Source organism: Melopsittacus undulatus, chromosome 11 (genome assembly GCF_012275295.1).
Source record: "Melopsittacus undulatus isolate bMelUnd1 chromosome 11, bMelUnd1.mat.Z, whole genome shotgun sequence".
Lineage (NCBI taxonomy): Eukaryota > Metazoa > Chordata > Aves > Psittaciformes > Psittaculidae > Melopsittacus > Melopsittacus undulatus.
Genome location: NC_047537.1, coordinates 458417 through 482945, shown reverse-complemented (window position 1 = coordinate 482945; position 24529 = coordinate 458417). Strand labels below are relative to the sequence as shown.

General features: G+C 53.7%; 1 protein-coding gene across 3 annotated transcripts in view; it reads left to right on the top strand.

Annotated features, from left to right (window-relative positions):
- The first annotated feature begins 989 nt into the window (after positions 1-989).
- Positions 990-24529, top strand: part of VAV2 (vav guanine nucleotide exchange factor 2) — a 102710-nt gene continuing 79170 nt past the window's right edge. Inside the window, exons 1-2 of one of the 3 annotated variants that reach the window (XM_034067416.1) lie at positions 990-1151; positions 1649-1993. In XM_034067416.1, coding sequence (XP_033923307.1) covers positions 1790-1993 — 204 coding nt within the window. In that variant the 5' untranslated portion in view covers positions 990-1151; positions 1649-1789. Of the gene's footprint in view, positions 1152-1557; positions 1994-24529 lie in introns of those variants that run through there. The other 2 variants (XM_031043187.2, XM_034067417.1) reach the window with 2 other exon arrangements.

The window sequence follows — 24529 nt, the reverse complement described above, 5'->3', positions numbered from 1 at the left end:
GCGAAGGAGAAGCTCTGCTCTGGGTCTCCAGCAGAGGGTACTGCAGCCTCTGCCTGTGGGGCAGCAGCCTCAGCCCCGGCTGTCGGTTATTCCCCGTCTTTCCCTGCCTGTCCGTCATTCCCTGCGTGTCATTCCCAGCAGTGCCACGAGGCAGCAGAGCGGGGGCCGGCTCTAGGACGTGTGTGTGATGGGTGACTCGCAGGGCACAGGCTCCTCTCTTGTCTCACTGCTGCTTTTCGGTTGTTTGCCCCTTTCCTGCCGTCATCCCCCTTCGTGGTTGCTGCAGGGGAGGTGAGATCCCGACTCCTTCAACACCTCCCGCAGCAGCCGCACCAGGAAAGGGGCCAAGGGCTGCTCACGGGGCAGCAGACAGGCCAGGCTGCAGCCTGCAGCTCAACTACACACATTCAATCATCTCATCTTGTCCCTACCTGTGGGCCTGACCCCTCAGAGCACATTAGTGCAGGGCCAACCAGCTCCCCCCAGTGATTCCTGCCCTGTGGGGGCTGCTGGAGACCTGAGAGAAAAGATTTGTGAAGAGCTCAAAGACTGAGAAACTGATTCTGAGAAGTCGAATCACATCCATGGGATACCAGGAACTGGGGCCTGAAATCACCCCAGAGTGCACCCGGGACAGGGGATTCTGGTTGTGAGACTGGGGTGTATGGACCTGCCCCTTCCCACCCCTTGGCATCACATGAACCTGAATGAGGCAGGTTGAGCACATCAGCCTAAAAGGGTCTTATTCAGACTAAGCAGCCTGGAATGTTGAATTGTTTCTTGTTCTTTGGAGGGATCCTCCTCCCTATGCTGAAACAGAAGGCTCGTGCCAGCAGAGTCGCTCTTTCTCCTTCATCTCCTCTTGGCTCCATTTGGAAGAGATTAGCTTGGCGTTTGCTTGACATCCAGGTTAAGGGCTTCCCTTCGTCCCAGCCTCAGCTTCCGGTTGTGCTGATCCGGGAACACGGGCTGGAAATTCATTGGCGAACTCTGGGGAGAGGATCTGGGAAGCAAACTCGGAGCAGATTTGCGAAGGGGCTGCTCTGAGAGCACTGATTTGGATGGAAATCAGCAGTGAAAACCTGGGATTCCTCAGGAGTTTGCTGCCCAGGAGTTAACGGCCGAGAGTTGAGGGTGTTAATAAATACCCGGTAACTGACCACGGGAGTTGTCTTTAGGCTTAAAACTCGAGGAATCCGCCCTCGTTCCGGGTCCCATCTCTCCCTGCAGTGTTTGCAGCCCCAGCACGGGACAAAGCGCGTCCGGTGCGTGCGGGCAGTGGGGTCCCGAAGGGAACGGGGAGCCCCGACAGCGGCACCGCGGCTGCCGTGAGCGGGCGGCGATGGGAGGGAGGGAGGGAGGGAGGGGGGACATTCCCAGTGGAAGAGGAGCCCCCCCCGGGCTCGGGCTCCGCAGACAAAGGGGCGGTGGGGCCGGAGGCTCCTCCCGTCTGCCCGGGGCGGGGGCAGCTCCAGCGGGGCCGGGGGGCAGCGCAGCCGTGCCCGCAGACCCCGCTTTGTTCGGGGGGATGCGGAGCGCATAGCGCCGGGGGGCGGAGGGGCCGCGGCGGGGGCAGGGGCTGCCCTCGGCCGGAAAGCTCCGCGCCGCCCCTCTTCCCCCTCCTCCTTCTCTTCCTCCTCCTCCGCAGAGCCCCGGCGCGGAGCGGCGATGGAGCGGGGCTGGAGCGCGGTGCCGTGGAGCGGAGCAGCCGCTCGCTGCCCCTGAGCGGCGGCCGGAGCAGCAGGAGGAGGAGGAGGAGGAAGGCCGGAGCCCGAGCACGGCGGCGGCCATGGAGGAGTGGCGGCAGTGCGGCCGCTGGCTCATCGACTGCAAAGTTTTGCCCCCCAACCACCGGGTGGTGTGGCCATCGGCCGTGGTCTTCGACCTGGCGCAGGCGCTGCGGGACGGGGTCCTGCTCTGCCAACTGCTGCACAACCTCTCCCCCGGCTCCATCGACCTCAAGGACATCAACTTCAGGCCCCAGATGTCCCAGGTAGGAGGGTGCCCAGCGCGAGGTGTTGCTGAACTTAGACGGGGAATGGGAGCGGGTTTTGGGGTGCATGGGACACCGGATGCTCCGGGCCCCACTGCACCCCGGCTGGTGCCGGAGCTGGGGCGCAGCGCGGTGGGAACCGGAGAGGAGGAACCCCCCCGCCCGCCGGGACAGAGGGAACATCCCCGTTCTGTGCGCAGTCATCGCGGAACAAAAGCAGATAATAGGGCGAAGAGAGGAAGATGATGGGGATGGCTCCGGGCGGGTTAGCGAGGCAGCGGTTGTGCTTCGGGGCGCTGGGGGTGCGCGGTGGTGCCTCCAGGACAGGACTTTGTCCGGGAAGATTGAAAGCAAAATAAGCAAATAAAAGATCTACACCACGACCGAGAAAGAAAATAAAGCCAAGACCACCCCAGACCTCACTAACGGGGGTGTCCTGCAGCCCTGTCCACAGCCCGGCCACGCGGTGCCGGTCTCGGTCCCGTCCTGCCCCCCCGGGCCGGGGCTCCGGTGCCACATCTACCGTGGGGTAACCGGTAACCCCAGCCCCGGTTCAGCGGCTCGGGCCCCACTCCCTGCACCGCACACGGCTTCCAGCCCATGGAAGCGTCGGGGCTCGCACCCTGGAGGTGTTCCCAGGTCCTGTTGTTTCGGTGGGAGCAGGCCTGAACAGACGGGAGAAAACTGAAATGAAGCCAATTTCGGGTCGTTCGGGGTTTAAGTGCTTGACTCTTGCTTTTTCAAGACGAGCGGCGCGGCATTTGCATGGGAATGGGGAAGTGAAATCAGTCAGAAACAACTGCAGTGGGGTTCCGTGTCCCCCTGCCCGCGGCCCCCATGTGATGAGTGGATGTCAGCTGCTTGCCTTTGGTTTTGAACAGCCACAGGCGTTCCTGGTAAAAGCGAAGGGAAATTTCCTGGTAGCCAAGGCGTGAGACTGCCTTTAACTTTATTAAAGCACTGGGAGATGAATAATGTATAATGTGAACAGGAGCTCGGGAGCTGCGCTGTGCCAGCCCCTGCCTCCCTGGCCAGCGCCTTTCCCTTCTGGAGTTGTGTTCCAGGTGATGGTGTTGTGCAGGTTGGGCCTCCTTGTGCAGCCAGATGTGACCCTGGGTGCTGGGAGCTGCTGCAGGCTAGGGCACCCAGTCCTGGGGGCTGGGACGTGGGGCTGTGCTTTGGGGTTCTGAATGGGGGATGCTGCTGCTCATGAGCCAAAGACCCCGATCCCACGTGGCACCAGGGTTGAGGCCTTAGCCCCGTGGTGAGGCCAGCCCATGAGAGCTGCTGGTGCAGTGTAAATAACAACACAGCCCCAGAGGCTCTTCCCTGGGTGGAACAATGCCCTGAGATTTCCTCTTGGCTTTCCAGGCTATAAACTGATCAAGCTGTCTTCCGTACAGAGTGATGCTTCCAAATATAAACTGTTGTGCTGGAGCTGGAGGTGTGCGGGGACTGGGGCATTCCTAGAATGTGCTGGGAATGGCACTGCTGCTTTTTTTAGTTGTAAGGAAATGCTGTGATCCTACAAACCTAATTTTGGTTCAGTGTTTCCCTGTGGGGAACGCAAGAAAGGGTTGAAACGTGGTGCCTGTGATGTAGGGAAGATCCCAGTGGTGGTTTGGAGCAGAGGCTTCTGCTGCCCTTGCCCAGGCAGGTGATGCTCGTAGGAGCTGAGTTTGCAGCCCAGCTGCCCTTAATGAAATCACTTTATGCTCACCCTGCCTGGGTGCTCCCAACTTTAGGAGCATTCAGGGGTCGACCGTCAGGACCTGGTGGTCAGAACACAGCAGCATAACCTGCAGGAAGCTGAGCTCCAGGGATGTGCAGAGCCATTGTCTTGTATGTTACGGATGCTTGTCCTCAGCCGGGATGGGACCCAAGTCAGTCTAGATTTGAGTCGTTCTTGCTCTTACGTGTTTGGTTTTTCTCTGGCTATTCCTGGATGCGGGAATCTGGCTTCTCCCCTGTGGTAGATAAAGACAGGAGCCAGCACCTTGGTGCCTCTGCTGCACTGGCAGCTGTGGGGAAGGGGCTGTGAATGGTTTGGTCTCTCCAGGCCAAATTCCAGCAGAGGAGTGTAGGAACCCATCTTTGTCACACAGCTGTGATGTGTTCAGAAGGGATGTGCAAGACAGAATGTGCCTGGAAACTTCTGAGGTTGTGTTTGATGATAAAGGCACATTCTGCCTGGCTGGGCTGCTCACAGCTCTGCCTTCCTGCAGAGATTACTGGGGTTTAGTAATCAGTCATAATGCCAGGGGGCAAGACACTTGTGCTCGACTTGCAACACCCAAGCAATATTCTGTCATCCACCTTCCTCAGTGAATTAAATGGGGTTGTGCAGGTGTGTAATGAGAAACAGATTTTTGCCTGAGGTGAGCATCATTTCAGAGGCCAGCGGTGAAATCAGATCTCTGCAAAGAAACACTGTAAGACCCAGACACTGAGGTGTGTGTCTGTGTGGTTTTAATCCCCTTCCATGCTGCTTTGTTCTTGCAGGGGGGAAGGTGTGAGGAAGGGGGAAGGTGTGAGGGAGGTGAGCGAAAAGAGCTGTGTGGAGAGCTGGAGCATTGGGTCCTGCTCCTGCCATGGGGGAGGCTGCAGGGACGTGTGCTGTGCAGAGCTGAACCCATGTCCCATCCTCCCAAAGCCTTCCTGGGCCCGCTCAGCAGGAGCCCAGGCTGGTGAGAGGGCCAGGCTGGTGGAGCAGGGACCCAGGCTGGTGAAAGGGCCAGGCTGGTGGAGCAGGGACCCAGGCTGGTGGAAGGGCCAGGCTGGTGGAGCAGGGAGCCCAGGCTGGTGAGAGGGCCAGGCTGGTGGAGCAGGGACCCAGGCTGGTGGAAGGGCCAGGCTGGCCACACAGCAGTGGTTTATTTATTTATGCTTAAACAAATAAACAAAGCAGTAAAATCACCTCCGTGTGTTGCAGTTTCAGGTTTGCTTTGCTTTCCTGCTCAGTTTCAAAGCGCAGAGTCTGCTGCTTGGTGGAGCCAGGCAGGATGAGGATGGGGGGACCCAGAGCTGCTGAACCCCAACAGATGCTAACAAAGTAACCAGGAAAGAAGTCCTAGAGCTTGGTTCTCTTGTGGCCTCACGAGCCCTGTGATGAGCCTGGAGAAGAGCTCCATACCTGCTGATTGCTTTGGCTGTAGGGGCTGTTTCTGGAGGGGTGAGGTGGGTGCATTTGCCCTCAGTACTGGTTGATCCTTGTGTCTGCTCCTGTGGTCAGAGCTCGGGGGTGCAGTTCAAGCTGTGTCCCCTGTGCACAACTCTGTGGAGCTGCCTCCAGAGTCCCACTTCCCTCCCTGTTCCCCAGTATCTAGCTCTGACTCCCAGCGCTGCCTGCAGCTGCTCTCGCATCCCAAGCTCCATTTATAGGATGGAAGTCTCCCAGCTTTGGATTTTCATCGATAATGAGGCTTCAGTTGTAATTTTGTTAACTCTCTGGTCCAATACAAATCAAGTGACTCCTCGCTGGTGTTTCAGCATGATGAGGCATGAGAAGTGCAGCAGAGCCCTGTGGGTGTGGGTGAGGTTGATGCTTGGTGGGTGAGTTTTGCTCTGGGGATTGTTGTTAGTTTTCAACTTCTTTTGCATTTGCCTTGGATAAAGTGAATCCTTCCTGATGCTGACGTGTGCAGGGAAGTGCAGCCCTGAGATGGGGGCTCCCTGCTTGCACAGACACCTTGTGGGTGCTGGACACCTCTGCAGGTGGGGTTCACCTCTGAAGAGGAATTACCTGTGAAGATGGGAGCCTCTGTGCCCTGTTTTCCCATAGCCCTTGTCCTGGCTGCCTGGGCACGCTGGTGTGGTGTTATCTGCCATGACATCCACATTCCTCCTTACACAGAAGCTGTTCCCTGTGAGGGTGCTGAGGCGCTGGCACAGGGTGCCCAGAGCAGCTGTGGCTGCCCCATCCCTGGCAGTGCTCAAGGCCAGGTTGGACACAGGGGCTTGGAGCAGCTGCTCCAGTGGAAGGGGTCCCTGCCCTGGCAGGGGCTGGAGCTGGAGGAGCTTTAAGGTCCCTTCTAACCCAAATCAATCTGATTCTGTAATTCTATAATGGGACAAGTGGAAATCGTTATCTATAGCGAAGCAGCTGCACCTTTCTAGGGCTTGATCACAAGATTTAATATGAAGACTGCTGTTGGTACCACATCATTCACCCTTCTTTTAAGGTTAACCTGGACACTGCTAAATATCTTCTTTCTTTTTCTTTCCTGCTTCAGAATCTTCTGGATGCTTGAAATGAAGCAGCCGTGTATGTAATGTGTGTGTCTGTGTGTGCAGACTGAGTTAGCAGTAATGGGCAGCTCATTAAGGATTCTTATTTTGAAGCATATTGACATCTCCCTAGAGATAATCCATCTCGGTCTGCAGCACCTGGAGGTTTTACTGGGGCTCTGGAGACGGCTGAGGCACAGCAGATGTAATTGGTGTGATGACTTGGCTGCCCACTGCTCTGTTCTGCTCTTATTAAGGAGCCATGCAGAAACTGATGCCTGGGATTGATGGGTGTCCCACCTGCACCAGGCTGAGCTCTGCAGGGAGCCTGGAGAAGGGTCTGGAGGATGGCGATAATCTGATGCCAAAGTCCTGTTTATCAGTGATGAAGGTGCTTATCTTCATGCTCCATCCCTGGCAGTGCTCAAGGCCAGGCTGGACAGGGCTTGGAGCAGCTGCTCCAGTGGAAGGTGTCCCTGCCCTTGGCAGGGGTTGGAACTGGGTGAGGTTTAAGGTCCCTTCCAACCCAAACCAGTCTGGAATTCCAGGATTCATTTGCTGTCACAACAGGGTGGTTTGTGGCAACTTCTTCCCTCAGCTGTGGGGGAGATGAAGGCACATTGGCCTGTTTGGTATCGGTAATTGTTCACAAGGCTTTGGGATTTTTGACATGCCACTTAAAGGCTTTTATAGCTACAATTCTTGTAATGGCTTCCATATGTCATGATAGCAGCTAAATACGGTTCTGTCTTCTCGGGGTAGTGGGTTGTTTGAGCAGGGTCTGTGTAGCTACTCTCTGATTTACCCTGCTCAGGTTCTCTGGCTTTTTATTTGCTCTCTGCTTCTTGAAATCAGGTTCTGTTCCAACACAGGCTATAAAAAATGGCCTCATTACATATCCCTGTTTACTGTGTCTCAGTGACTTCCCGTTTGGATGTGCTGAGCTTTACAAAGGGAAAAAAGGTGCTCTGTCTTGTGAGCCCCTTGCAAATAGGAGCTGGTTTCAGGCTTTCTTCCCAGCCCCCTTCCTGCCTCCTGCATGTCAAAGAGCACCCTAAAACCTGGGGGGAGCTGGAGACAGTGCCCTCTTTAGCTGTTTGGTGAAGCTGCAAGTTATAACTGAACCTGCAGCTCCTCCGTGTCCTGTTGGGCAGGAGAAGGCAGAAGGAGTCGAATGGATCCTGCTGGCTCTGCCAAGAAGCATGAAAAGCAGTGAAAACTTTTTCTCCCTGGAATGATTGATGGACATTAAATACCTGCATTAAAAACCTACCAGGAACACTCTTGGATGAATAGGTGCCTTTAAAACACAAAGCCAAAAACCAGGCAATTTGGTTGCTTTTCAAGCTGGGACCAGTCTTGGAAGCTGCCTTCTATCTCAGCAGCATGCTGATGAGCTGTAAGCAATGCTCGGCTGTCCCTCCGTGGTGGCCATCCCTGTGCTGGGTGAGGAAGTGGGGCTGCAGAAATGGAGGCTGGATGAAGCAGGATGTGAGCTGGGGCTGTGGTTACATCATGGGGGGGGATGAATATCCCCACCTCGCGCTGCCCATCACTCTGAGTCCTGGCTCCTGGGTGTGGGAGCCCCCAGCCAGGCCCATGGGCTGCTCTCTCCAGCTCATGTGGAGCCAGAAGGGACCTGGGATTGGCTCCAACCCCAATGTTGCTCCACACTGACCTGAGGGCAGATTCTTTGGGAAGCTTCTTTGTCCCCTCTTAAAGAGACAAACCTGTTCCTGCAGCTTTGTGCCTCCTCCCTGTGACTCCCCCCAACCCTAACCCGTTTAGTGGTCCCTCCTCACACATGTCCCAGCAGCCCAGGCTGGGCTGGCAGCATCAGGGTCCCATTGATGCAGGTGGGGTTCAGTGAGCTTGGCAGCACCTCTGGATGTGAAGGTTCTCTGATTTTCAAAGCATGGATCCCCTTCCCCAGCAGCTTTTTGTTCTTCTGTCCCTTTCTCCCCTTCCTCACACTGCCCTTGACATCAGCTGGATCCTCTGAGATCCTACCAGGGTCCTGTGGCTGCTCTCCCAGCAGCCAGTGCAGCTTTTTGAGTCTCCCATCCCATCCCATCCCATCCCATTGCTGGTGCCCCATCAGGGCTAACTGCTCTTGTGGTAGTGCAGTGTCCATCTGCCTGCCCTGCTGCCCCAGCATCCCAGGAGCTGGGGGCTCACAGAGCTGCTTCCATGAGCACTGGCCCCAGGCAAGGCCTTGTCCTGTCCCTGCACTGAGTCACCCCCAGCTCTGCTGTCGGTGTTAGACCCGGGGCTCTGCTCTGGCTCATCCTGAGTGACTCATGCATCACCACTCAGCAGCCTCCGGGGTTCCACCCCATCATGTGTCCTGCTTGTTTGAAGCTGTGCTCTCCTGTGCCCCTTTTGGAGGGGAAGAACCTTCTTCAGGGGAGCTGTTCATTACAGTCTGTGCTTGACAGCCCCAGGCTCGGTGTCAGTGATACAGCTTCTCCCGAGTCGTATCTCCCGTCATGAAGGAGCCAGGAAAAAGCTCTGTTTCTAATAAAACAGAGTTTTTCCCCACCCCTTCTGTTTGTTTTGGTTGCAGCTCAGGGCTGGGCTCCATCCATGGTACAACTCAATGAGCCACCCCTCGCCCTCCATGCTCGTGCTGGTGGGGCAGGGCTGGGGTCTCCTGCCTGGTGCTGTCTGGTGCAGGGTATGGCAGAACTGTGCTGCTCGAGCTCCTCTCCCCGGGTCTCCTGCACCTTGAGTTTATCAGTGACCTTGCGCCTGCTCCCAGGTCATGGTTGTTCTGTAGTGCTGCTGCTGGGGGGATTGACCTGCATCCTGCTCTGGAGTAGCTCAGCCCTGTTGAGTCCAGTCCGTGTTAATGCTAAGGCTCAGCTAAGGTGCCCTGACCTGAAGGGTTTCCACAGGGACACATCTATCACAGGTAATTGGATCATCTGAGTGCTCTGCTGGTGTCAGAGGGTGTTCTTGCTCTAGCAACAGCCAGAAGGACTCCACTGTAGGAGACTGGAGAACACACGGGTGCAGGTGGGTCAGGCTGCTGAGCTGTGTGGAGGCTCAAAGCCTTCTTGCTCTGTACAAGCCCTGTTTTCCTCAGCAGAAGTCCCTGAAGAGCAGCAGTTTGTTGGCCATCAGACTCTCAGCCTGCCTGGCAGCTCCTGCACAACGTGCTTTGGAGCAGCTCCCCTTTAGGAGCCCTTTCCTCCTCAAGTCCCCGAAGCGGCTGTCGTCACCCAGCTGTAACCTGGGGTGTGGGGGCTGCAGCCCTTCCCGTCCTGCACACAGGACAGAGGATGCTGCTGCCCATTGTCTCGCTTCCGCCCTCACCGGTGCTGGGGGAGCCTGAGGCGATGTGAAATGTGTTCTTGTTTCATAACCCAAGGGCCTGCCCCGTCTGGACAGCAGGGATGGAGCCGGAAGGTCCTCCTTTGCCTCCTTGGAAAGACACCAGCCTGAGTCATATCCTGACTTGCTCTGCTCTTTGGCTCCTCGCTGGTGTGATCCAGTGAACTCCCTGTCGCAGACTCTGCAGCGTTGCCCGTGGTAGAGACCCAGGTCTGAATCAGTTTTATTTGCCATGATGCTGCTTGACATCTCAGGCTTGGATTTGCCAGGCTTGCTGGACCTGGGGAGCATTCCCATCTTGTGGGGTGCGCTGTGCACCCTGGTCAGGAGCAGCCTCAGCTCCATGCTCTGCTCCAGGCCGTGCTGATGGGGTGAGCCTGGTTTGGTGCAGGGAGATGCTGCCCTTGGATCTGATGAGAGTAGGGTTGAACATGGGAGGGGTTTACCCTCTGGGGTGTGCATCCCCTGCTTGCAGTGAGCTCCGGGCCCTGCCCAGCTCCACCTGGGGCAGCTGCTGGCTCCTGCTCACACTGGAGCCACAGCTCTGCCCGCAGGGGTTGGGTTTGACAGATGGGGAGGTTGGAAGGTGCCCATAAAGGAAACTTGCTCTTTCTCTTCAAGCATACACTTTAGAACTGGTGGAGGGGAGGAGTAAATTGGCTCTTTTGCAGCATTCGTATCTTTTGTTGTGTTTTATAGTGGTTTAGAGCTAAATGGAACATCTGGTATTTGAAAGGGGGTGAGGAGGAACAGAGGAGGGTTGTGGATCAAGAAGGGGAGGAGTGATTTGTGTTCAGTGCTGCACACAGAGCTGTCTGTGAGAGCCGCTGAACTCGGGGCCATGACGGAAGTGTTGGGCTGTGTGGAAAACCCATGTCTGTCTCCGGGAGCATCCCGGGAGCATCCCGGGAGTGCAGCATCCAACGGAGCCGGTGCAGCCCCAGAGCTGTGGATGGGATGAGCACCATTCCCGTGGGAAAGCCCTGTGGTAGCACCTGGCATGGGACCCATCAGTGTGTCCTTGCTGAGGATGTGTCCCCCGAGCTGCTGTGAGGGAGGTGTCTGTGTGAGCTGATTTTGCTTTCTAGGAGAGGCTGTTTGGCTCCTTTGGGTTTTTCAGGCATTTGGAATGTTCACAGCCGAGCTGGGAGCATCCAGGTTCCTGCAGGGATACAGGTTTTCCCTAGAGCAGAGCCCTGCCACTGAGAGGTTGGGCTGTTGTCTGTTGCAGAGCAAGAGTGGGAGGTACAGATGTATGTGTGCAATGGGAGATATGTATAAATACAATACGCTTTGAAGAGCTGGAGGGAGTTAAAGACTGGAAATCCCAGGCTGAATGGCCTGTCCCCAGGACAGGAAACGTGTGCAGCACCAGTGTGAGTGCATTGAGAGCCTTTGTGTTTATGGGAAGCACTTTCTCAGGTGAGGGATCTTCCAGGGAAGTCCCAGAGGAGATGATGCAGCTCTTGGGCTCCCCTGCATGGATGGGCTTTCCTGTGTGAAGCTGCAGGAGGAGCAGTGCGGGTGTTGCACTGGGGTTTGCTGATGTTCCCACCGAGGTGCACCCGCATCCCTGTCCCTGTCACCCAGCACCTCACCACGGGGGTCATCTTCTGCTGTGGAACCAGCTGAGATGCAGGGAACGCGTTATTTGAGTGCAGAGTTTTATGTGAAACCAGATTTGTTCATGGGTCTTCTAAAATACCTTAAAGATAAATAGGTCTGGGGCCTGGCCAGATGGGATCCTGCCCTCTGCACGTTCATGTCACAGTGGGGAGGGTGGCTGCTGGGTTTGGTCTCTAAGTGCTGGCAGTTCTCTAACATGGCAGTTTATTCTCTAGCATTAACCTGTTGTCATGCATCAGTTCAGTTTTGCTTTCTGCGGTGGCAGGGGTGGGATGTTTGTGCTGGTGGAGCAAGGACTGGGGCTGAGATACAGCAAACTTGGTCAAATATCCTGAGCTATTACAGCAAAACCTGTTCCTTGCACCGTGAGCCGTGGCTGGGAGGTGAGGAGCAGCGATGCAGACCCGATGCAGCACCCATGGCCATGCAGAGGTTTTGCTCATCCCTTGCTCAAAGGTGTTACAGCCTTTGGTGCGTTGGGGTTGTACCTCCCCAGGCTTTACCCATGTGGAGGGATGCCTGCACACTTGTTTTCCTTAGGAGTGACAAAGGTTAAACTTCCCTTGTATTGATGGCTCGGTTATCTCAGGAGGGATAATGAAAAAGCTTTAATGAAACTCCAGTATCTGCTTGAGAGTGGGTTTAGCCAGGTTGTCACAAAAAGCTCTTTCTAATTAGAGAGAGATTTAATTCCAGATTTTTGTCACCCTCCTTCCCTCTTAATTATATTTGCCAACGTGTTGAGCAGTTTTCCTGTCAGAAAAGAGCAATTTATGCAAAGGTCATAAATAGATTCTGGCATTAATTACTCCAGGAGCCACACTGGCTGCACTGGAGAAACCCACTCCACAGGGAATGCCAAACCTCTCGCAGTTGGGTTTATCTTGTGTGTGTTTGTACACGCACCCCAGCAGAGACAGAACCCCCCAAAAATGGGGAAGAAGGTTATTGCATCCACGTTTGTGCCTGAGGTTTTGAAAGCAGCCGATATCCATGAGCTTTTGGAGCAAGCCTGTAAATCACATCCCACCCTTGGACTCTCCATCTTCGTCCTGCGGTGTCTGGGGGTACTTTTGTCTATTACCAGTGGGTCAGTTCCCCATGTCCCATCCCCAGCTGCTGTTGGTGCTGTGCTGGAGGAGCAGCTTCCCCGGCTGCAGGAGGGCAGAGCCGGTGCCTCACGGTGCTGAGCGCCTCCCGCACCAGGTTAATGGGGTTTGTAACCTCTGGGCTTTGGAGCGGCTCGAACATCTGTTCCGAGTGATAATAAAGCGGAGCTGAGGAATTAGCATACAGCTGCTGGGGTGGAGACCGGCTCTATAGAAGAGTAAATGAGTTAACTGATGGAGGATGGAGCCTCATTGCATTTTCATAGTTCCTGGTGATTTTGGCAGTGTGGGCAAAATCTGTTCCTTTGCAGCAGGGAAGGATGGTGCTGGGATACAGGAATCTGATGGACATTTAAGACTTGAGCGTCCTTTGTTTTACTGTTTCAGCCGAAGCCAAGAGTCCCTCTGCCTGCTTTGGGTTCTCTTTGGGTGTTTCTCTGGCAGGGTTCACCCTGCCAGATGAGTCCTATTGCCTGGGTGGAGCTGGGCTTGCTGTGGGGCTGATTATTTACTATCTGCTGGAAATAGCTCTGCTTTCCTGAATGGGGGATGCTCCAAGTGCAGGACCCAGAGCCAGGCCAGCTCCTCATGGTGGGCTCTTATGTGTTGGCTTGGCCATGGGTTTTCAGGCTGCCATTATGTGCAGGCTGTGATTTGGCTTTTATCTCAGGCTGAAGTGGGGAGGGCAAGAACCTCCATCAAGGGGTCCCTGTGAGCCCAATGGCAAAGTGGTACCCAGCCTGTCTGTGATGCCTCAGTCAGTCTGCCATCTCAGCCAGATGCTTACAGCACGCCTGGGTGTTTCATGAAGGTGTTTGTGTTGTAACCCAGCTCTGGCTGTGTTCATCAGGGGCTGCAGCTTTGTGCTGGGGTGCATCTGCCCGCACTGGTTCCCTTCCATCCCTCGTCAGTCCTGGGATCAGGATCCCGCTGTGCCCCAGGTGGGCGCCTCGCCTGTAGCTTGGAGCCAGCAGCAGGGATCAGCAGTGCTGGATGTGTTTCTGTGCCTCTTTGGTGTTTTTCTGGAGGACCCAGCTCCTGGCATCCTGTGATGTGAGAATCTGGTTTTCCTTGAGGGAAGTGGAGGAGCAGGCATGGAAGCTGTTGCTTTCAGTCCTGTGGGGAGATGCATAAACCCATGATTGAAGTGCTCTCTGATGCCTCATAGACTTGAAAGCGAATTTAAAATACCCACGTTTTAACATGTATAAAGCAGGAGGATTCCTGAGGAGCAGGTGGTGATATCCTGAGTCTGCCTCCTTGTACAGTCATAAAGCAAAACTAAACCCAACCCACATTCAGCGTTGGCCTCCACCAGCAAAGGCTGACTCAGTCAATAGTATTATCTTTTAATGCAGGCAGGAAGATGGTGTTGAGCAGTGTTAAACATCTGTTTCAACTGGGTGTAAATAAAAGGAGTGAGAGGAAAACTTCAGGAGGTGTAAAGCAGCCTCTTAATTCCATGGGGAAAGGAGGAGCTGGCTGAGGAGGAGGTTGTGTTCATGGGCTAGACCTGAGCTGGAGCAGAGGGAAGGACTTATCTCTCCCCTGTAGCCACCAGGTTGTGCCTGCTCTGATCCTGGGGAGGCGAATCCAAGTCCTTTTTCACTGAGCACTGCTCCTGTGCACATGTGGAAGAAGGAACTGCTCAAATCCCCTTTCTGAGTGTTTCTTTTCCTATGGTTTGGAGTTTTTTTGGGAGACTATAATAACAGTGCCATGGTGTGAATATCCTGTGTGATAAAGACAAGGCATCAGGTAGTGTTATCACTCCATAGGAACCCGTTATTCCACCCAGCAGGACTGCCAGGAGCTGTGTGGAACAGGAGCAGCTCCTCCTGACAGAGCTCAGGAGGAAACCGGAGACAAAAAGGGGTATTTAACTTGTCTCTGTGCTCAGGGTAACTTAATAACTGCTTGGTTGTGTCTCTGTCACGTTAGCAGCCAGGCTTTGTCATGTGTGTGAGTGCTGAAGAATAACTGTGGAGCTTCTCCTCCCTCCACCCACTTGGTGCTTTACTCAAATGGAACAAACGCCGTTTGGCACATTCGGCCATCCCACCCGCGGCCCCTGCAGGCAGCCAAGCGCCTTCTGCCTCCTTCTTTGGGATTTAACGTTTCCAGTGTCCATGAGGCTGAAGATCCATCTCCATTTCCTATTGGCCCTCCTGGGCTCTTGGACATCCTCACTCTGGGACAATGCAGGGTGATGAGGGCTGATGGAGCTGATGTGCCGCTGGGTCCATGTCCCTGCCATGGCTCCGAGCTCCCTGCTGGTGTTTTGGCATCACCGTTTCTGCTGTTCTGTGGAAGAAAACTTTGCAGAACTTTTCTATGGGTGTCTTAAAAAGGATAATGAGAATCTCGCACGTGGGACTGAGGTGTTGCCAACACAGCCCTGGGGTTAAGGCAACCATTAAACAAAGGGACAGCTCTGTTACTGCTGTGGGTCTCTGTGCTGTGGGCTGCTTCCAGACCTGGTTCTGTAGGGATCTCCTTTAGCAGTGGACAGGAGTGTGTGTGTGTGTGTGTACATCCCTGGGTGCCCAGGGCCAGGCACCCTAAGCTGTCAGCTCGGTGTGGGGTCTGGGTCTGCCCTCCTGAGCTGGTAGCACATGGGCTGTTTTAAGCAGTGGTTTGGGGTCTGCGCGTGTGAATGTGTGGGGGGAGCTGCCTGGGCTGATGTGGGGTGGTCTGCACGTGGGTTTGAGTCAGGTTACAAAGCCCAAGGTGAACGGGCTTTGTTACTCATCGACAGGAAGGGAGCTGCGCACTGCCTTGGCTTTCTCATCCCGCTGGGATGCGAGCCCCTTGCCAGATGTCTGTCAGATGGATGCTGGTCCCTCCTCGAGTCCTGGCCAGGGAGCGCTCTCTGTGGTGGGGCATGGTCCAGAAAACCTCTCAGTCTGTTTCTTGAACGCAACCAGAAGCAATGTCGTGATGACTTTACATGCAATGTTATTTATGCTCCCTCCCCAAGAGGCACCCGCAGCTGGAAGCCTTTCCTCTGTGGAGCCTGAGGAAGCACTGTGGTGAATAAGAGCTTTTTGCATTGAAAGCTACACCTTAGAGAGAGATGTTTTATTTCCCTTGGTGTTTATGGCCCTGTAAAATACTGTGTAGCCTTTTCTCTTCCTTTTTTGTACGGTCTTGATTGCATTATGCAGAGGAGCAATTTGTTCCTAACAGCTCAGCCTGATATGTGCCACAGCCACTTTCACAGGAGCCAGACCTGTCTTTATATTTGCTGTATGACGTTTAGAAAGTATCACGCTGGCTTCTAAACAAATGTTTTTAATAACTTCTGCTTTGGGCTGCACGGAGCTGAGTGTGCATCGGTCTGAGGAGAACCTCTGGGCTCGTTCTTGCGCCTTAATTCTGTGCTGAAATAGTCTCCATCCGTCTCACCCTGAGTGTGTGTTGTTGAAGGCGGTTGCTGAGAGAAGGATTAATTCAAAGCAGAAGAAAGATCATTAAGTAAAAATTGCTTTCAATTGGGTGGCACTTAGGACAAGGTTGTTGCCAAAACGGGGAAATGAAGAGCCTGTGTTTAGCTGCGTGTTGACACTGCCTTAACCATGTCAGTAAAGTAACGTCAGTGAATGCTTTTAGGGCTGCTGCCTGTTTGCATGTATTGATCCTCTGTGTTTGACGCTCCAAGTGTTGTCCTTTCATGTCCAGATCATTTTCAGCCCACTAAAGTGGAGCAGGCAGCTTTGGGAGGGGAGGAGCAGCTGAGCCCAGGAAGGACTCGAATGCAGCATCCTGGCCCCTCCAAACCCCTCCTGCTAAAGCACAGCATTAGTGGTCCAGCCCAGCCCTAAGGTCCTTGGGGCCTTATCTCCATGCTCAACTTGTACCAGATTAATTAGACCAGCACAGCAAAAGCAACACAACCTTCCCTAAAGCTCCCTGCTCTGCAAAGGCAATTACACAGAGTTTATTTTAGATACTCCAATTAGGAGAGTAAGCTTTGCTCATACACACTGGCTGGTGGAACTGTTCCCGTCTGGCTTGTAAATGCATCACCATGTTCTTTTGCAAGGGAGATGCAAGTCCAAGGAAGATACCAGTGTTTGACCAGAACCATGTTAGTGCAGGGACGAAGAGAGGCAGTCACCTCCTGGAGACAATAGGCTTTTCTTTTTGTCTACAGTGAGAAATTCCTGATTGACTTTCTCTCTTGAGTGTAAACAGGGATAATCTGTGGAATCACAGGATGGAGAAAAATGCTTCATTGATATCATAAAGATAAAATATAGGCTTTGCTATTAAAAAACCCCAACTAACAGAACAACATCACAGTAATGCCAATGCCCTCCCCATCCTTCCCCTGATCGAAGCTCATTCTGACTTTTATCTCTCGCATACGTTAAATGAGATGGGTAACCTTGAGGTTTCTTGTCTTGGCCTCCCAAGCTTTGTGACACTTACAGTTACTGTTCAGTTAATTAATTTCCTTTCAGTGTGGAGAGGCAGAGGAACCGATACCCTGAATGCAAATCACAGGAGGCAGCGCAAGTGCTTTAGGTAGTAAGAAAAATGTGTGTTCAAGTCTGTGTTCATGTCTGTGCTCCTGGTACACAGAAAGGGACTCAGAGCTGCTATGAGAACACCAAGTGGGATTTTGGGACCAACTTTGAAGCCTGTGGAGGACTCAGGGGGGGCTTCTGATGCCTGGGAAGTTCTGAGCACACAGTTGTGAGACCATCACTTGTAACTCTCGTTTGAGCAGTTTCCTGTGCATTGCACACGTGTTGCATTCCCTCGTGGTAGGCTGTCACCCTGCAGACAGTGCTACTCCTGCCCCTGTGTTCCAGCTTCATTTTGTGCAGAAGAAATGTGGAGCTGGGAATCTTGATGAGCATCAACTGAACGACGACAGAAAACAAAAGCCCTCCCTGTTCTGCAGCTCACAGTGTCTGTTCACAGCCTTGGTTCTTCCCAGCACTGAAATGCAACAAACCAATCCTTATTTAAAACCGAGGAGGGGAAGAAGCCCCGAGTGACTCAGGGTCTGTTCTCTGTCCCCCACACAAGGAGCCTTCATATGCTGGCTGGCAGGTCCTGTGATCCATGAGTTTTCCTTTGCATAAAGGGGTTTGTGGTGCAGGTCTGTCTTTCACACCTCTTTCCACCCTCCTGCTCTTTCCATGGTGGGAGCTTGTGCATGGAGGAGCAATGCAGGGATGGCCCAGAAGCATCCCATGACCCTGCTGCAATTGGAGGTGAAAAAGGCTCTGAGCTGCCCCAAGACCGCCCCATCCATGCAGTGAGGAGCTGGTGTCTGCACAGAGCCCCAGTGTGCTGGCATGAGGCTGAGGAGCATCCAGACACCCCTTAAAAGCACTTTTTGGGCTTAATGTTGCAAAGTGCAGCTTGTGCTTGTGTACAGTCTGCATTGGTTATCTGTGATGTGGAAAGTAGTGCTCTGGTTTTAATTAGCTCTTCAGGAAGAAGCTGGGGGGAATCTTTCAGCACCATTACCTGGTGCCATTAAGCAGTTTTTGGAGTGTTTGTTCCCTGCTCCTCACAATGCGGCCCCAGCCCCTGCAGTGACATTTGGGAACTGTTTTTCACTGTACCTGTTGTCAGGCACTGGCCTGATTTCAGCAAAGCTCTGTGAGTAGATGGCACCTTGGGCAGCAGCCCGAGAGGCTGTGATGGTGTCTGTGTGTCAGCAACCATGAGCAGACCACCTCTGTCTTCTGATGCCAGCGCCAGCTACAGCTTCGGGTCCTTCAGCACTGATCCCAGGTTGAACTGTCATCTCCAGGTGTGTCTGGGGCACAAGTTTGTGAATCTCAGAACAAGAGGCTTGTGCAGTTATTCTAGGCCATTATCTCTCCCATGGGCAGTTTAAAGGGTGACAGCCACAGCAAATGCAGAGTTAGAAGGTTTTCCATGGCTGGGTTTTTGCTTTGCAGTGTTGCTTTCCCTTGGTGCTGCTTCTGTGCAGTGGGATGAATATGTCAGGAGGTTCCTTGGTTCAGCAATTCTGATTCCTGGCAGGTGACCTGGCGCTTCCTGAAGTGAGGAAAATAGCACATTTTCCAACAATAGCTGTAATTTCTGAGGCTTTCTGGAAGTGAACTGAGTCTAATTGGAAGCCGGTCACCCAAAATCATGGCTATGTAGAAGAATTGCTGGATGAATAATGCAGGAGCATCTACAGAAGCTTTTGCCAGAGAAGTCTTTGGGATGCTGGGAGATGACATGCGGTTGATGTGATGGCAAAGCTGTTGGAATAAGATTTCTTGGGATGTTTTAAAACAGCAGAACGCATGGTGCCTGCAGTGAGACTGGTGCATGCTCTGGAATGAGGATGTGCCTTCAACAGCGGCCGCCTGCGGCACAATCATCTCGGGGATGGTCTGGAGACATCAGTGGGTATTTAAAGCTGGGCTCATATGGGACTGCTATAAAACTGATATAGAGGAATTGAACTTGCATGTTCAGTCCTCTGGGCAGCTTTGCACAAGCGATATTGGATTCTATTGCAGGCACCTCCCGAAGATCTCACCCCGTAGTTCCCTGTGAGTTTCTGGAGCTAGCCTGGGCCTGCAGGCCTGGAGCTCCCCTGGCTCTGGCCCAGTACTGGACATGACAAGGCTCGATTCCCGACCTGCTTTCCCTGCATCCCACAGACACACCGTGGCTGTTTCATCACTGTCCGGTCAGATGTTCATCACAGTCCCATTGCCTGCGCCAGCCGGAGGAGCAGGAGAACAATGAGAGCTTGGACAGCCCCTGTGAGCGTGTCATTGCAGTGTAACACTGGATACGGTTACACAATAACTCATTTTTGTTAACAGCAGCTGAATTCTGTGTTACAATTTGATTGTCATGGTTCACATCAAGTCCTGTCCTAATGCTTTGGCTTGCCCCAAATGTTTTGCATGCTCTTTGCTGGGAACTCAGTGTGTGGGAAGGTGTCTCGTTTCTTGATCAGCTGTAATCATAATTCCTATCTCACATACCCCATCTTTCACCTGTGGCTGTGTTTCATGAGTGAAGTGTGAGCCCTGGTGAGCAAACAGGAGTTCAGGACTTCCCATCCATAATAAAAGCCAAGACATGGCTTTTTTCTTCTCTTTTTCCTCCCCCCTTCCCTTTCTTAACCGAGCCTGGAGCTGCTGGTCTTCCAGGGAGAGGAGGAAAAGTCTGGATTTAATGAATGTGGAAGGGGACTCTCCATTCATGGTGCCAAACGTGGGCAGATTGAGCAGTTCCCATGGTTTGTGTAGTCTCTATGTGGTTACCAAAGCCAAGCCTGGATTTGGTCCGTGTGCCGCAGCCCAGATCAGATGCAGGACTCAGAGGCTCTAACCCTGACTCTGTGGGAGAGTCGCAGAGAAACCCCTTTGCTGTGTTTGCCTGTGGTGCTGAGGACCCTCCCAAGGTCCAGCTCTATTACTCCTCCAAAGCTCCATGGTGATAACTGGTGGTTTTCCCCATTGCTTAGGCTGCAAACAGCCTCTGTTCCTGCCCTGCTCTCCCTGTCCTGGCAGCCCCGTGGTGCTGGTGCAGGCCAGGACCTGCAGAGACAACTGCTGCTCTGTGTTTGCTTTGGTCAGTGCTGATGCTCACGGTGTCCAGAGGAGCAGGCGCTTTTGTTATTCCTGGGAATGGCTCTGCAGGTATCTTTGTCTGAGCCATCCTAAGCGATAAATCCCTGAAGCCGGGTCTGAAGCCTGATGCGATGCAGGGAACTTGAGGAGGGTTTCCTAAAGCCTCAGTGGTGAGGATTTTGGTGACACAAACCTCAGACCTGCGGTTGGGCTTGGGACCGGTGCTGAACCTGTTGGACCTGCTGGATTCTGGGCTGCCCAGACCTTTGGTGTGGGAACGGAGACTTTCAGACCCCATCTGAGACTCTCTGATAAAGCTCTCCAAGGCAGTCAGAGCACTTCCCTTGCTGCCTCACAGAGCCCTGCAGACATGGGAGGGCTCCACAAAGGAGGGAAGTGCTGCCCTGGGCTGCAGCTCTGCATTCACTTTGGGAAACTGCAGCTTCCTTCCGCTCATTTAAAGCCCCCCCCGTGGCATGGGGTGACCCTTGGATGGACGGACAGATGGACCTTAACAAGCCTTAATGGACCTCCCGTGCTGTGCTGCCTGGTAGGGCTTGGCAGGGGGTTTAAGCTTTGGGAATGTCACCACTGCTGTTGGGAGTTAGCCTCAGAGGATGTGAGCATCTGGGCTCTGCTGTTGCTTTTCTCTCCTCCCTCTTTTGCCAAAGGAGTGTATGGAATGGAGGAAACGAGCCTGGCTGTACCCAGGGGAAGCTGTGGGGTCAGCAAAGCTTCCCTAAGATAGAACAGGACATGTTCCTGCAGTGCTGGGCTTGGGCTGTGCATTACTGCAGCAGCCCTGGGGATGCTGCTGCTGCCCCAGCGCAGGGTCCTGCGAGCAGAGACAGCACAGGGAGCAGTTGTGTCCTGTGCAGCTTCAGGATGTGCTCCCCTGTGTCACTGAACTGCTTCTGTGCCTGTGACTGACTGGATGTAATCATCTGAGCCTGTGCCCTGTCTCTTGCTCTTCCCACGTCCTCCTCCTGTCTGACACCTCGGAGGTGTTCACCTCTGGTCCTCGCCTTGTTCCAACGCTTCCTGTCTTGTGTGAAGTGCTGGAGCTCTGGTTAATGTTTGTGCCCACTCTGACTCGAGCCCTGCCCAGAGCTGTTCTGGGGCTGAGCCTTCTTACATCAGAGTAACCTGTTAAAATCAAACTCCCTCGGGTTTGAATTGTGTTTATAATTCTGTGTATGTTCTGGCTTCCGGTTTGTGAGCTTAATATTGTTATCTGAGAGACCTCTTTGCTTTGAGAGAAGGAAGAGAAGTTCCTCTGAGGTACCTGGAGTTCTGTGTGTGCTTGAGCCTTGTGAGAGTGCTGATGGGGATCAGGGATGCTGCCTGGCTCAGTGGTGTGCCTCTGTTGAACAGGGTAGAAGCTCCTGGTGAGCTTGTGTGGGGGCTTTGCAGCTCCTCTGAGCTCTGCTGATGCTTCTTGCGGGGCAGTACCTTTGCTCACTGCAGGTTTGCTTTGCCTCAGTCCTTCCAGTGAGGAGCTATGGGCATTTGCTAAAATGAATGGTTATTCTCCCTCAGGTTCTCTCCAAAGGCTAATCCTTGCTCGTGGGCAGGTATGAGGAGATGGACAAGCTGTGGGGAGGTCAGTGCTCATCAGCATTTCAGACTCATTAATCCATCTCACCAAGTGGAATTCACCCAGCTCGTGAGCTCTCTGTGGTGGGAATGTCTTTGAAATGGGGGAAATAATAGCACTAAATTGTTTGAGAAATCATTTCAGTCTCTGCTTCTCTATAGATAAATGTGCTGTCCAAACCCCTGACATTTAATCTGTCCATCTAAAGTAACTGAGCTGCGACTTGAACCCAAATGTGAAGGGGAAGGCAGAGTTTCTGTGCAGATGTTCTGTATCATGTCTGCGGCTGCTCCTCTGCACGGGGACAATGGGGCCAACCATGAGGAGGAACAAAGCCCCGCAAGATGTGGGGCTGCTGGTGGAGGGGGCTAAAAACTCCACTTGTGCTTTTGACTCTTATCACTGCTCCCCAAACTCTCTGGTAATACCCTGATGTGGAGGCGAGTGAGAGTGGGCAGAGCCATTGGCGAGGTTGGATAAAGGTCGTGATCTGCATGGTTTTAACTGCAGCTATGTTGGCTGTGGTTCCTGCTGCATATTTGGATGCTCTTGGACTTTCTATCTGCTCTTGACTCTGGGGCAAAGAAAGGGAGTTTCAGTGCCCCTTTGCAGTGTCAGGGTAGCTCAGGGGAGCTTGATGTGACCTGGGGAAGCACCCTTTGGCTTTGTGAGAGGTTTGCACCGTTTCCCATTGACTGCTGCAGATGATGTTTTCTCAATGAGACCCTCCCTTCCCTGCTGCAGGAGCTGTGATCAGCAGATGTTCACAGCTCCTGGCTGGGACTTACTTTGTGCCTGGTGCTTTCGGGCCGCGCCGGCAGCGAGATAAGAGGAAATCTGACATCACGGTCAGGAAGCACTAAAGAAAGTCCCTTTCGTCATTGGCAGTGGCTGTTGGGGCGGGCAGGGCTGCAGCATTCCTCACATGCTGCAGGACCCATTCCAAGCCCATGCTTTGGCCGCGGCTCAGCACGTGGCTCAGTGCTGCCCAGGGCTGTTGTGTGCAGTCCCTCTCAGCTCAGGCCAACGCTGCCTCCCCAAAGAGCCCTTTCTGGAAAGCCGTGAGCCGCTGGGTGATCCAGGATCCTCTGCCTGCCCCATCCCTGGCAGTGCTCAAGGCCAGGCTGGACACAGGGGCTTGGAGCAGCTGCTCCAGGGGAAGGGGTCCTGCCTGTTGGACAGGGGTACAAGGGTTGGAGCTGGAGGAGCTTTAAGGTCCCTTCAGCCCAAACCAGGCTGAGGTTCTGTGTTTTGATGATTTCTTTCTTTTTGCTACGTTTTCTCACATTCTTAAATGTCTCTTGGAGACTCCCAAACCTCACACCTCTTTCCCTTGTGCCATCCCAATTGCAGGGACCAGGGACTGCTCCGATGCTCACACGAGCATCCTCCAGATCCTGCCTTGGGCAGTTTGGTTGCTGAGCAAATGCTGCTGCGTTTACCGGCTTCTTGTCCACCTCTTTGTCATCTCACGAAGACAAAGCTCTGCAGGGGAAGGGCTCTGCCTGCCCAGCTGGTTCATTCACCTGATGGTGTTACATGGTGTTAAAAGTAAGCAAAGCTGTTCTGAAGCTCTTCAGTGCAGGTGCCGGGGCCCATCTGCCAGCAGCAGGCATGGGGCTGCGACCGCTGCCTCTGTAGTGTTGGCTTCTAATGACTGTCAGGGGCTCAGGGCAGAGCTGACCACAGGCTCCTCATTTGTCAGCATGATTCAAGGTGTTTTGTTTTAGTGGATGTGTTTCTTGCTGCCTGTGCTACAGTCCCATCCCTGCCCCCAGCTCCTCTTTGCTCTGGCTTTAGGAATTCCCTCTCCAATGCACCTTGGATGCACTTTGCAGTGCCCAGGGAGCTCTCCCTGTGCCAAGGACTTGTGGCATGGCTGCTTTCAGAGCCTGCCCAGTGGTACAGTGGGGGATGCTGGTGTCTGTGGAAGATGCTGTGGTCTCTGGGGTCTGTATCCATCCTGGCTAGTGGTGGTGTCTGTCCCTAGAAGTGATGCCTGGTTGGTACTGGGGTTGTTTTGGGTGCAAGGAGGGCGATGGTGGAACTCAGGGTGTGCAGTGCTTGAGCTCCCACTGGCTCTTGCACCAAAGGAGACTGTAGGACTCGGGTCTCGCTTGGAGCATATAAATGACACTATTGATTTTGGGGCTGGCAGGTGGTGAATGAGGCCCATGGAGAACATTGATTTCTCTCTCTCCCTTTCTCCTGTGGAGTGTTTGCTTGTCCAGAGGTGTGATCGACTGGTAAATGAAATGGCCTCAGCACAGCTTATTTTCAATTCTAGCTAATTTTAGCATGGAGCCATTGAGTATCACAGTGAAGCCAACAATTCATGACCTTCCATCACCAGCAAACCAACCTCAAAACACCTGCGAGCAAAAGCACATGGAGCTATTTGCAGATGGGCAAGAAAGAGATAGCCCAGGAGCAAACTGTGCCACAGAGGCACACGTGGGACGTACCCACCCCGACTTCTTGTGCATGAGGAGTGGAGCTAAACCCCAGCCTGCGGTTATCATCATGTGGTGGTTTTCCTGTGGGCAATGTGGTGGCCTGGCTCTGCTGACAGCCCCTTGCTGGTAGAGCAGGACCGTGGTGCTGCTGCCTGGGTTTATTGGGGTTTACATTAGGCCTTTTCAGCAACTCTGTAAATAGATCAGCAGCTTCTGCACTGGTGCTTGTCCCCTGCCTGCGCTTGGCCATGCTGAAGCTGGGGCTCCCTTTGCAAACAAGATGTGGGATCCCTTTGCTTACTTGGATGTGGGATCTCTGCCGTCATTTAGGACCGAGGCAGGGTGAGCTCTGAGCTGTGCAGCATCTGATCCACAAATGCACAGTGTGGAGGGTTCAGGCTTCCACACCAGTGGGTGCCTTTCTCTTGGCTGAATGTGAGCACTGTGATGTCCTTCCTCCTGAGCCTGTCAGTCCTCATGGGGTGAGGGAGGTGGGCAGGGAACGCTGCAGGGACTGGGCAGCGCTGCAAAGGGTGCAGCATCTTGCTGTGTGTAATTGTGGCTGTAACCTGTGTCATTAACTTCTGAAACTAGAGGCTTAAAAGGATTTAAAA